The 13,546-nt window shown below is 38.3% G+C and overlaps 1 protein-coding gene across 1 annotated transcript; it reads right to left on the bottom strand.

Annotated features, from left to right (window-relative positions):
- Positions 1-4,169: 4,169 nt before the first annotated feature.
- LOC143282560 (uncharacterized) lies at positions 4,170-11,351 on the bottom strand. The gene is made up of 4 exons (XM_076588248.1): positions 11,172-11,351; positions 9,875-9,963; positions 8,241-8,475; positions 4,170-4,898 (listed from the first exon to the last, which is right to left on the bottom strand). Exons 1-4 carry the CDS (start codon positions 11,349-11,351, stop codon positions 4,791-4,793), a joined length of 612 nt encoding a protein of 203 aa, XP_076444363.1. The 3' UTR covers positions 4,170-4,790.
- Between the last annotated feature and the right edge of the window lie 2,195 nt (positions 11,352-13,546).

Here is a 13,546-nt window from a genome sequence, read left to right as displayed (position 1 = left end):
GGTTAGTGAATTTCTTAAGCGATACAGGAGTTGACAACTGCAACAGTTGAGTGATTGTTTGATTGTCATAGATATGAAATTGGTTAGTGAATTTCTTAAGCGATACAGGAGTTGACAACTGCTACAGTTGAGTGATTGTTTGATTGTCATAGATATGAAATTGGTTAGTGAATTTCTTAAGCGATACAGGAGTTGACAATTGCAACAGTTGAGTGATTGAAAAAATTGAACTGAGGGTCATAGGTGGAAATTTTTCTTCATCTCCCAGTCAACAGAAATGCAGTCCTGCTTCTGCCCGAACCCTCTTTCTTAGTGAATCTCTCTATCTCCCCCCCCCCCCACACACACACACACCCCTCCTCCGCCCCCCTCCCGCTCTCTCTCTTTCTATCTCTGAATATTGATAGAGAGATACACACAGAGAGCATGAGAGAGAAATATATGCATGTACATATGCATGCAGAAAATCAATTAATGTTAAAGATATGTCAAATTCAGGTTTCATACAAGTTCTTCATCGTAAAATTAAAGAAAAGTAATTATATACATCATTATATCATATATATATATATATATATATATATATATATATTTGTGTGGAGAGAGAGAGAGAGAGAGAGAGAGAGAGAGAGATGCATGCATATATGCATGCATGCAGAAAGTAAACTGTAAATTCCAGGGTTCTTACATTAAAAACAAACAAACAAAAAGCACCAAAAGCCAACAATCGCAATCATCAAAAGCCAGATGAAATGCATGACATTCTGTAATCATCAAGAGCCAGATGAAATGCATGACATTCTAATCATCAAGAGCCAGATGAAATGCATGACATTCTGTAATCATCAAGAGCCACATGAAATGAATGATATTCTGTAATCATCAAGAGCCCAAATGAAATGCATGACATTCTGTAATCATCAAGAGCCAGATGAAATGCATGACATTCTGTAATCACCAAGAGCCAGGTGAAATGCATGACATTCTGTAATCATCAAGAGCCAGATGAAATGCAAGACATTCTAAGTGTCAGCATTTCAGTTATAAAGATTCTTCCGTAACCAAGGTTTTGTGAATCATTGTTTTACTGTAAAAGTCAAATTCAGGTGGAGCATTTCGCAGCTATGCTTTATTACTGACGGAAAAGATGTAGATGTTTTTGTTGTCAGAAATAAAGAGGCCAAAGTTTGAAATGTTTACAAACCTGGGTCATTTTTAAAGACATTTATGGACTTCAAAAGTGCATGTCATTCTTTACAAAGTCTTAACTCACTCAGTACGGCCAGTCCTCTCTTCTCCTCTACATAGACCCCTCGGATGTCCAGTGGGTGTCTGAATGACCCAATCTTTAGCTTCCGTCGTCAGAATTGTGGTATTCTTTGTCAACATTCACCTCTTCAGTATAAGAGCCTTCCGCTTGTAATATTTTGATGGTGGTAATTGGGGTGAAACGCTGTTAACGTCGTCTCTTTCGCCGTTCGTATGGAGAGAGTTAAAAACTTTAAAAACTTGTATGAACCCAATGACCAGTGAGTTATGGAAACAAAACCATACTCAATATGCACACCGTCTACTTGGCGGGGTAAAAATTTCATACACATAAAAGCTTACTCGAACACTGTATACAAGTGAATGTGAGAGTTGCAACCCTAAAATGCAGAAGACAAAGTCCAGGACTTCTCTTATCAATAAGAAATGCAAAAATGCAATGGTTATCAATCATTTAATATCCTGCAGATAGTAACCCCTTGATTGACTTGTCCATTGAATTTACAGAGCTCTCAGAGCCTTCTGCGACGGCCATCTCCGTGACATTAATGGGGGATTCCATCAAATGTATGTGCCTGTTTTTGAAGGTCTGAGTCCATAGGGTCGGGAAAGGTTCATTAATGTGATTTTCTTCCATTGTCCCTCTCTCCAAGCCATACAGTTCTCGTGAAATCATTTTTCTCTCTGGAATTGAACCCGGTCTTCTTCAGAATGGCACTGCCACGATGGTCTCAGACTCGTAATCCTTTCAAACATTTGAGGAAAATAACAATGATGCGGTCTGGGATAAAGAATTTTTTTTTTTTTTTTTTTTTTACAATGATTCAAATGGTATTTTTGATAATTCTGATGAACATACGAAGGCTTACTGCTCGCTCGCTCTCACTCTCTTTCTTCTTCTTCTTCTTTTTTTTTCCTTTCTTTCGTTGGGGGATTTGTTTTGTTTGTTTGTTCGTTTCTATATTGTGAGTTTGCTTGTGGAAATATTCACAAAATATAAACACGTAATAATTTCATTGAATACTCAGCAAACCACGAAGTGAGTTCATTTGAAAGTGGAACAGTTACAGTAGTCTGTTTTCAATTTCATCGTACTGGCAGTATTTTCCTCGGCATATGGAATACAGCTGACCACAAAAAGTGTCTGCAGTCATGGAATACAACAGTTTTAACTTCAGAAATGAAATCTACTGGTGAACACGTGTGAAACGTATTCTATTTAAAGTATTTCATTTGTTCCAAAATCATTTTGGTATATCGTGCTAAACACCAAAGTTCAAAATAACATACACAAATCTATCCCGAACCAGAAAAAAAGCTCTGCTACACATGTTGACCAGAAACACACATAGAGAGAGCGAGAGACAATGACATTTAATCGACATTCACAGCTGAATCAAGGTCAAACAACTGTTAATGACAATTATAAAATAACAATTGTTCAAAATGCATAACTATATTTATCATAGTTAAAGTTTCACGGTGTCAAAGTGCACGGAATCATGCACACACACACACACACACACACACACACACACACATTTACATATATATATATATAGAGAGAGAGAGAGAGAGGTGCCGGACCTTCACAAAGATCCAATGTGCTGGTCAGACTCTGGGGGCCTATCCTACATATAATGAAGTAAAACAGCTAGAATAAACAAATAAGTAAATACATATATATATATATATATATATATATATATATATATATCGACAGATAGATAGATATATATATCTGCCGTCTGATTATACGTATTTTCTGGGCACTTTGTTACCTTTTCCAATGGTTCTGATCACACATGAAATACCACTTCTAAAAGTGAATATGCATGGGAACTACAGTCTACAATACAGAAGAGTTTTAAGAAATTTACCTCTGTGTGTGTGTGTGTGTGTGTGTCCGTGTAAGCATGTGGATAGGCAAACAAACAGACATTAACTGGAGAATAAAACGTTGTGTGTGTGTCTGAACTTACGTCCTGATCAAAAGCATACAAACAAAACTCTAAAACTATTATCTCCTATTAAAGTTATTCACAACCTTTTTTTTTTTTTTTTTAGGACACAAACAAGACCAAAAAATAGTTCTAAAACTTATCACCGGCACCTCTTATTCACAAATTATTTCTCCTTTTTTTTTCTTTTTTTTTCCCTCATTTTTTTCTTTTCTTTCTTTCTTTTTTTATTCTCTCTCTTGTTTTCTTCTTTTTTTTCCATACTGAAATCCATCATCAACAATTCCAGAAACTTGATAGATATGTAACAAATAGGTTTTCAGCCATTATGGAATTTTGTGTCTTGTGTTATCTTTTTCAAATATATATAAATCATTTTGACATTTTCACCGGATCTTGTGAACATAGTTTCTACGTCAGTCATTAATCAAACGTTCTGTGAAAAACAGGGGGGTTAACTATGAGCACACCAACAACGCAAAACAGTTATATAATGAAAATACTAATATTTTAACAGGTTAGCTGGTTAACCAGGTCTCTGGTCTTCTTACCACACTCATTACCAACAGCTTTTGATTTTATTCACTAAACTTTTCTTTTTCTTTTATCATGTATTACTTTTATCAAAACGTATTATACTATATGCCTATGTGCACTTCTGTTTGTGACAAATACCTTGACATGCAAGGTACTTTCTGATGACAAGATTAATACTCTTAGATAACGACCTAATAGTAACACTCATTAGAGTGGAAACGGAAAGAATGTTGATTATTTTACAATCAGAAAAATCTAGCTAAAATTTATAAAAACAAAAAATCGTCACCAAAAAAAAAAAGTAATGTGGCAGATGGCAATTCCTCATTGCTATATATAAATATAAATCATTTCTACCATAAATCAATAATCTGCATTATACATTTAATATTGATTATTATGTATAGTGATATAAAAATGCAATGACATTTGAGCAAACTCAAAATGATTCACACAGAAAATCTGTTAAATGACACTTGTTACATAAGCAGGGCAATTTCTGAAGTTAATCCTAGAGTGGCTAGACTCCCAGAGAGACAATCTGAAAAAAAGACCTCTCTTCCCTACTGGAATGTCCACTGACTGCCCAACAGCTGGTTTCTCCTACCTGTTCTCCCCACTGAATGGGTCCAACAGATTACATCTACATCTGTACATGTCAGTCTTGATTCTCTGGCACAGACAGAGTGATTGTGTACTGGCTAAGACTAATCCTTGAATACATCAAGGATCATTTCTTCCCTACTTCACAACACACTGAGAGAGAATTCACCATGTGGGTTCATAATATCTTGGCCTCAAGTGCAGCATGTACCTAAAACAGTAAAAGAATACAATAAACTGTCCTTTAAAAAACTTGCTGGGGAAATAAAAGTCAAACAGTAAACCAAAACACTGGCAAACACATATGTCAGTATCTTCAGTACGAACGATCTTAGCAACTCTGAAGATGAAAGAAAGTCCTGAATAACGAGAAGAAAAAAATCTTATGCAGAGTTTGCTGTAGAACTTTTGGCAGCCATGTTACGATTTGTTTTGTTTCAAAAGCTTCATCAGTTTACCGCTGTTGTATGCAGCTGCCACATCATCTCCACCCCCGACACACCGCTGATTGACGAAAACACGTGGCACCTGAAAACACACACACACACGCGCGCGCTCTGAATCATCACTAACTGATAACATATACTGTCTAGATCTAACACCACACAACTGGTGATATAACTTTTTTTTCAGCAACCTGGTTAGTCAGTATTATTTTATTAGTTAAAACGAAAGAACAATGAGACCAGGAGTGTACATTACAGGGAAGTAACTCTCCATATACAAGTTACATAACTTCAAGTCAATGTTGTTCATGCTACCGATTCAGTTAGCACACAGGTAAATAAAAGTTACATTGGAACAAACTCAAACACTTCCTCAAAGTTACATTGGAACAAACTCAAACACTTCCTCAAAAAGCAAGTTCTGGGCTTCTTTTTATACCAGTCATTTGACAAGTACACACCGCACAGCAGCAATGACTGAAATGTGCAAACACAAATTAGCCTTTATTTAAGACTGTCGTTGCCTTTTAGTTCTCAATATGCTAAGCAGAACATACAAACTTTTCAGAACAAACGCATGATTGCCTCGATGGATTTTTTTTTTTTTTTTTTTTTTTTTTTTTTTTTTTTTTACTTGAAAGAACAAAGATGTAAGCAGAGTAACGGATTAAACAATAAAGAGAAGTAACTCTTCATATACAAGGTAGACAACTTGAAGTTAATGCTACTTGTGCTGCCGATTCAGCTAGCAAACACTGAAAGGTAAATAAAAGATAATCGGAATAAAATAAAAGATAATCGGAATAAGTCCAGACACTTCCTCAAATACGAAGTTCTGGACTTGCTTTTATACCGATCATGAATTATGACATGTACACGGCAGCAATAATTTTATTTCTTCTGTCATTGCTGCTGTGAGAAAATGTCTGGGTTTGTTCCAATGTACCTTTTATTTACCTGTGTGCTAACTGGACCAGTATCATGAGCACCATTGACTTGAAGTTGTCTACCTTGTATATGAAGAGTCACTTTATTGTCGTTTTATCGTTGTCTTTATTGTTTTAAAAACCTTTTTTTCATGTTAGTAAAAGGGTTTATATTCAGGGATTCAGAATTTATTTTGAAGTTTGTTTTAAAATCTTGGCTTTATTTCAGTCTCTTTTCTTTTTCCCTAAGATTAAAAGTGTCACTGAATGATCATCAATAATTGCTAGACATGACAGAGAGCAAAGGCAAGCAAGGTCTCGAGTTTATTAACACGTTGGGGTTTTTTCTTCACAATGACTTTAAATCACTTGTAATTTGTCCTGACATTCCGAGATCATAGTCTTTTCAAAAAACCGTACCAGGTTCAACAAAGAAAGGAGAAAGCATGATGGTTCAGTTCTGTTCCCGTTTCTGCAGATCTATCCTGCATGTCTTAACAGCTCATGTTAAGAGACAGCGTGTGCGTGCGCACATCTACGTAAAAGGTTTCAATCTATATGCGTGTGTGAAAAAAAGATACATACATATTGCCCACACACACATTACACATATGTATATAATATGTGTGTGTGTCACAGTGGATGCAATTTGCAGTGCAAACCTCAGTATGGGGAAAGTCTGAATAACTTCGAATATGATACACAGTAATAGTTTCTGTACAATGAGTGAGAAAGAGTGTGTGTTTGTGTGTATACTTTGGGGTATTTGGATACCATCTTGGCACTGATATCTTGGTTATTCATGTTCTGTAGAGTCCAGCTGATGCAACTACGATTAATACAATAAGTGAATGACCTTACTTTAGAGTTTAGTAAACAGTGAGTATTGCTCTGGCCATTATTCAAGTATATATATATATATATATATATATATATATATATATATATACTGATAGTGATACATCATGAATGTTTCCATAACACAACAAAGGCTGAAAAGAACGTTACAGTGGGATATTTCAGTTAACTAAAACTTTTAAACACGTGTTGTATGATAGTCATATAAAGTAGGGTAGGTACGCCAAATAGCGAACGATCCAGTCGAGGCCACCAGCTCAACGTGTGCATTGAACAAGTAACAGTTTGTATCACCGTCAAATGTTTTTGAATTCTTTCTCAGACTGGTTGCACGAGGAAAGGTTTCCTCTTTCTTTTCAACGTTTTTTAAACGGTTGAAATGCCAAGGGCGCCTGAGGGTAAATGCGAACAGACAGGTCCAGTTGCGGACGACTGGTTTGGGTACATGTCGACAACGAAAACAGAAGCAGGTTTTCAACTCATTAGACAAAACATATTATTGGAACATCGCACCACACTGTTGTAAAGTTGTTTTGATCACACACACACACACACACACACCACACACACACACACACACACACAGGCACACACACACCACACCACACCACATCACACACAAACATACCCTTTAAGAGCCGTGTGTAACTGTGCAGAATCGTTCGCAAATAGACTCACATCAAAATATCCTATGGTCTAATTGCAAACGACATTATTTGGAGATCCCAGTCAAAACGGGCGTTCTGATATGTCACCAGCATATGCTTTCTTAGTTCTCCCAGCACTAGTTATGCAAAATAAATTAACATATCCAATCAAATCAGCTGTATTCAAACTGTGTCGAAGTTCAAGTCGTACCACTTGCTTCCCTTGATTTTAGGGGGCGAGCACGAATTTGAACTTGGTCGGCTGTGATGTGCGTAGAAAAGAAAGAGTGCGGAAATAGTTCATTGGAAATACCTGATGTCTGACTGGTTCCTCGAAATGGATATTCATCAAGGTATCAGAACGAGGTCGAAGCAGATTGAATTGTGAAATGTGTGTGGTGAGAACGCTTTGATGAGGGGCGGTACACGAACCGTTTGCAGATACACACTGTTTGCAATTAGGCCTACCTTCCCTAATTGCAGCTCCGCGCATACTGATATGGGATAGTAGATAACTGATTTCCCAGGAGAAAGAATGCGAGCACACAGAGAGTGCTGATTGCCGGCAGCCCTCCTCCCTCCTCACACGTGTCAGACTGAGTACTAACCCTGTTCTTGAATTGTAGCACCAGTGGAATATAGTTCCTTGTAAACTAATTCTACATGAGTTGAGTGTATGTCAGTTTCAATGTGAACATACAAACTTGACAACCCAAAACCCATCTCGTGTGGAAACCTTGATCAAAATGCAGGATATTCATAATCAATTTTTGTCCAACACTATAACCATCAGTCTAAGCATTTGGCTGACACACACCTAATTGTATGTGGTTTACCAAACTAAATTAATTTTATAAACAAGTGTCAAGCATGCATACCACACCGTACATGTGTGTGTGTGTGTGTGTGTGTGTGTGTGTGTGTGAATTATCATTGTGTGTGTGTGTGTGTGTCTGTGAGAGACAGAAAGAGACAATGAACGACATAGCCTACCGATTTTGCTCCTGTCAGCTTGTGTAAATGATCTTGTATCAGATCACAGTGCGGGTGATTTTCTATCTCCATGACCTCATAATCGGTTGGGGTGAGCTTCTTCTCTTGTAACATCTCTTCGAAGACTCGTTTCGCTTTTGAGCAGAAAGGGCAGTGTGATTTGGAGAAGACCACGACCTTCTTTTGCTGGATTTTGTCTTCGATGTGAATTGTTATGCTGCCCGCTTCAGGGTTACTGCCGAGGAAAGAACAGGTACGAGTTGCTTGATTTTGTGTCTGTCTTGACAGCCGCGTCGCTGTCGAAAACAGTCGAGTTGCCAGCATTGTTGATGGAGAAATTTCAGTAGTGGGGAGAAAGAGCAAAAGTTTACAACGTTAAAACGAAAGAAATTACGTGCTCGAAAACCGATGACGTAACAAATCGTCTTCGTTCTTTAGATAGCGTCTTTTCACTATCAGTTATATTAGACGATTTTTAAAAAAATCCTTTTTTTTTTTTTTTTTAAAGGGAGGGGGTACGGGGGTAGAGGAAAAACAGAAAAGGTAGAAAACTACCAAAAAATGCACAACTAACATGCAGTTACATCAACGTTTAACAGTAACAATTCAATGAAACCATTAACACAATTCTGAAGTACATTAAAGGGAATGTAGAAGTAGGGTTATGAACTGATGCCTGTGAAAGTTCGACCATAAGAACCTCGTCAGAAATAACTTTCCAAAAATCATCTGCAGAATAGTTATTCTCTTTGAAATACTTGGGCAAGAAGGTACGTAACTGTTGACAGTGAAACAAACAATGATGCAAGCTGAAATGCTTACCACAGATGCATGTAACATTTTTACTATGCTTTGTCTTCAGCGCATAAAGTTTTATACGGAAGAAAGTAGAGGTTATTAATCTTGAATAGCAAGTTGATGGATTCAGTATCTTTTCTTTAAGGAAGTATCGGGGAACAGTTAGCTGGGAAGAGTCAAGAGATCTCAATGTTCTGTTTGGCAAGTATGGGTTAAAAAGCTCAGAAAAATATGAGGGTGTGGTAACACAATTCAGGCACTGAAAGCATAGACAGGCAACTTTATTTTCAATTCTGGCTTGAACAGGCAACCATGAAATGTCCGCAGGAGAGAAGCTTTGCCCTCTCTGCATCATCCTTTGTAATCCTGGCGTTCAGATTTTGACCAGTGCTGTACTGCGCAGTAGCTCTCGAACTTCTGTTTGAAGGAGAGCCAATTTGATTTGCCATCATTACAGAGGTTCTTTGGCAGCTTGCTTGGGTCACCGCGTTAACGCGTTTTCCACGGAGCTGAATTTGGGGTGTTTCCTCTGCACTGTCCTCAGAATCATTGCAATAATTGAAACCACGATCCCCAACATCACTGAGATAGTGCTCCCCTCTTGGGCTGTTTCTGTGCAGTGTGTTGGGGTGTCCCTGGTGACTGGATATTCTAAGGGGGGACCAAGATTCCAAGGAGCTTGAGTCTTCAGGGTCACGCCCCTGGTATCTAGGGTTCCTGTTCCTCCTACCCGTATACTCACCTCTGCGGTCATGCGCCTGTGATCTCCTGGACCAGCAGAACATGGGCTATGATCCAGTGTTCCTTCCTTGAGGTGAGTCCTGCAGTCCACATACCCGTCCTTTGGTCCCAGTATCCCAGTCCCTCGAGCTGCACTGTCTATCGGCACAGCGTCCTCTAGCGTCACTTTGTTTGCAATCACCAGCTGAGAGTAACTCCGAAGAGCAAGGTTCAGGTCTCCTTCCAGATTGTGTGTGGACAGCCCTCATCCTTTCACACAAGTCTAGTGAAGGCTCATCCTCCTGTTTTGGGGCTGGTAATTTTGGAACTGAATGGGAAGTTGGTAGGTTGGCACCACAGGGAGATCAAGAAGTGAACCAGTTGATCTGGGCTGGTGTGCACTTACTAGGCTCCAGAAATGGTTAAAAAAAAAAATCTGCTTATCTTCTGGAGACAATGCAGACCAAGTGTTTCCCTTACTGTTTCCTGGCATTGCCACCTCACTAGCAGGTTTCTGATTCCCTGACTCACCGTCAAATTCTATCAGACTGGGAAATTCTTGGCTTGGTTCTCCAAAATAATAGGGGTGATTTTCCCATACTTCACTCTAAATCTGATGAGTTCTCCTGCTGCCTTGTTACATATGCCTGGCAACAGATTTACCATTTCTTCCCATCTGGCAGCGTTGATGTTAAGATGCATGATTTTTAGAAAAAGAAACACACACACACACACACACACACACACACACACACACGTGTGTGTGTGTGTGTGTGTGTGTGTGTGTGCGTGTGTGTGTGAGCCCCGTATTCTCAGATCTATGCACTGATCTATGCGCACAAAGCGAAAACCAAAAAACGATTATCATTCTTCTTCGTTGTTCTATTTTGTTCTGACTACAAGAAATACAGATCTAAATGATTTCAGATATAAACACAGATCTATGCACAGAAAGACCAAACCATACATATTTCTTTCTTTTCTTTTTTCTTAGTGATATATGCCTCCCCTAACCTTAAAGCAACCCGTTTCACCTGACACCAATAAAGTGCTCGTGACTGCTTGTGACTGCTGATGCCCAACTGTCATTATGACCCCTAAATCTAAGGCACAGCTACGACATAGGTCAAACATTACAAAGAGTCTACTCACTGAACGTGGCACTGGTCAGGCTCGGCCCTCAGCAGATGACTACGGGACCGTCCTTCCAGGCTTTGGTCAGGAAAGTAAACACAGCGGAGACACTGATCTCTGATTTCGGTGTTCGTATAAAAATTATGTATATTTCTTCTTCTTCTTTGTTCGTGGGCTGCAACTCCAACGTTCACTCGTATGTACACGAGTGGGCTTTTTTGTGTATCCCACCATGTAGGCAGCCATACACAGTTTTCGATGGTGTGTGTATTCACTCACAGAGGGACAGCTCAAACACTGCTGGGTCTCAAACAGGTTCTCCCGGGAGAGTTTACGGACTCTGACTTGTTCGTCCGTCGACCACATGGATGGAGCGCAACAGTGCCGCGCTGTTGTCAAGAATATCTCGTTGTGTACAAAACCGTTGCTTCCCCAGCCATGTCCAAAGGCCGCCCACATGCGCACGATCGCTTCCGGATGTTACTGCTTGTGATCCGTCATCACTGCAACTGAGTGACTATATCAATAACATCGTTCCGCGACAAAGCAAGTGTAAGTGTTGACAGTGGCACCACACAGCTAGGGGGAAAACACACACACACACACACACACACACACGATTTGTTAAATGGAAAATGGAATACAGTTACCAAGTTGCCCAATATCAAATAACTCACAAAACAAGTTTCTACCAGATTAGGAAAGGGCAGAAATCTTTGTTGAAATGCTTGCGAAAAATAGCAAATACGAAGGTTTATCACCTGCGTGTAAAACACACGGAGACAGAGAAGAAGGCAATGCTTTATACAGTGATCCCATTCCGCAAAATGACTTGTGGTTTAATTCTCCTATCACATATGAGGAGTTACAAACCGCTTTAGCTTCCCTTAGCAATAAAAAAGTTCAGTTGGCATCGATGCACTATCTAATGAGATGCTAAAACAATGTATCGTTTTCCTACACAAAAAATACAATAAATGTTGGATATCTGGAACTGTACCACAGATATGGAAAACATCAATAGTTGTACCGGTTTTAAAAACAGGAAAACCTAAACGTAATAAAAACAGCTATAGGCCTATTGCTTTGACCTTGCATGTCAGTAAATCAATGGAAAAACAGTCCTGTTGAGAATAATAACTTCCTGTGAAAAATACAATATCATTCCAGTGAACCAGGCTGGCTTTAGAAAAGGAAGACCAACACTGGAACACCTAGTAAATATTACAACTCAAATAAAACGTCAGTTTGCCCGCAGAAAAAGTGTCCTAGCAACGTTGTTTTTTTTGTCGTAAAAAGCCTACGATCAGGTTTGGCACAAAAGCGTGTTATACAAACTGAAATCAGTTGAAATATCTGATAATCTCTATGGGCATATAAAGCTTTTTATCAAATAGAATTATTCAAGCAAAGATGGGAACACATTATTCTTTGCCACATAAACTTGACATGGGAATTCCACAGGGCTCAGTTATAGCCCCTATTCTCTTTAATATTCTTATTTAGGATCTTCCAAAGGCATTGTCAAATCGTGTAGTTTTAGTACAGTATGCTGATAATATATGTATGTGGATGGTTGTCAATCTAAAAAAAAGTCAACCCCACAAAGAGTGCAGAATTACATACGTCGTTTGTATCAATCTGACTTTGATAACTTTGGTAACTATATGTATGAAAATGGTCTAGCTTTGTCGACTGAAAAAAACATGTATGATGTTGTTTAGTTCAGGTGGTAACCCATCTAGCATACCCATTTTTAAATTACTTGGTGACGTCATTGATTATAATCAGGTGGTGAAGTTATTAGGTGTTTATCTTACTTCAAAGCTGACATGGAACATTCACTTTGATTACATCTTAACAAAGGTAAGGAAAAGTATCAATTTTATGAAAATTATAAGCCGCTTACCCTGGGGAATGGATACAAAAACATTGATTCATCTTTCCATGGCCCTTGTAAGATCTAAGATAGCCTATGCACAAGAAATATTTTTCAGTTCACCTAAATATCTATTACAAAAGATTCAAAGTGTAGACTGTAAAGCTAACAAAATTGCCCTCGGAGTGCCCTCTTATGCATCCAACCAGGAAACATACAAAACAGCCGGAATTCTTCCCTTAAATGAACATCGTGAGTTAGCAACAGCAAAAATCGCTGTGAGGTACACTTCAATGACAAAAACTTTCATTGCTGATGAACTTACAGTAAGATCTGACACTGATTGTCCAAAAAGAGCTAAAGCCATTAATAATTTTCATCACAAGAAACACTTGCAACTTACGTTTCAAATTTGATAAAAGAATCTAATGTTAACATGAAAAAGTTAGCTGCAAAACCATATCATACTCCTGTTCCTTTTTGGGAAATGTTGAAAGCAGATTTTGATATCGATTATTCTGAAATAAAAAGGAAGAAAACATCAATATCACGACAAGTACTGCCAGAATTCATGTAGCAGAAAATATCAGAATCATCTGAGCTAATTGCTATCATACAAGCTCTGAACTACTAAGTGAGACATCAAATATTTTTCTCGAAAATAGCATTCTTTGTTGATTCCAAATCAGTACTTTATGTGGGTATTCGTGGCAATGAAACTGCTGATAAAGCAGCTAAAAGATGAGGACAAGATTCAGAAAAATCGACAAAAATA

The sequence above is a fragment of the Babylonia areolata genome, chromosome 5 (assembly GCF_041734735.1).
Source record: "Babylonia areolata isolate BAREFJ2019XMU chromosome 5, ASM4173473v1, whole genome shotgun sequence".
Taxonomy (NCBI): domain Eukaryota; kingdom Metazoa; phylum Mollusca; class Gastropoda; order Neogastropoda; family Buccinidae; genus Babylonia; species Babylonia areolata.
Note: the sequence above shows the minus strand (reverse complement) of the source record. Positions and strands in the feature narration are given on the sequence as shown.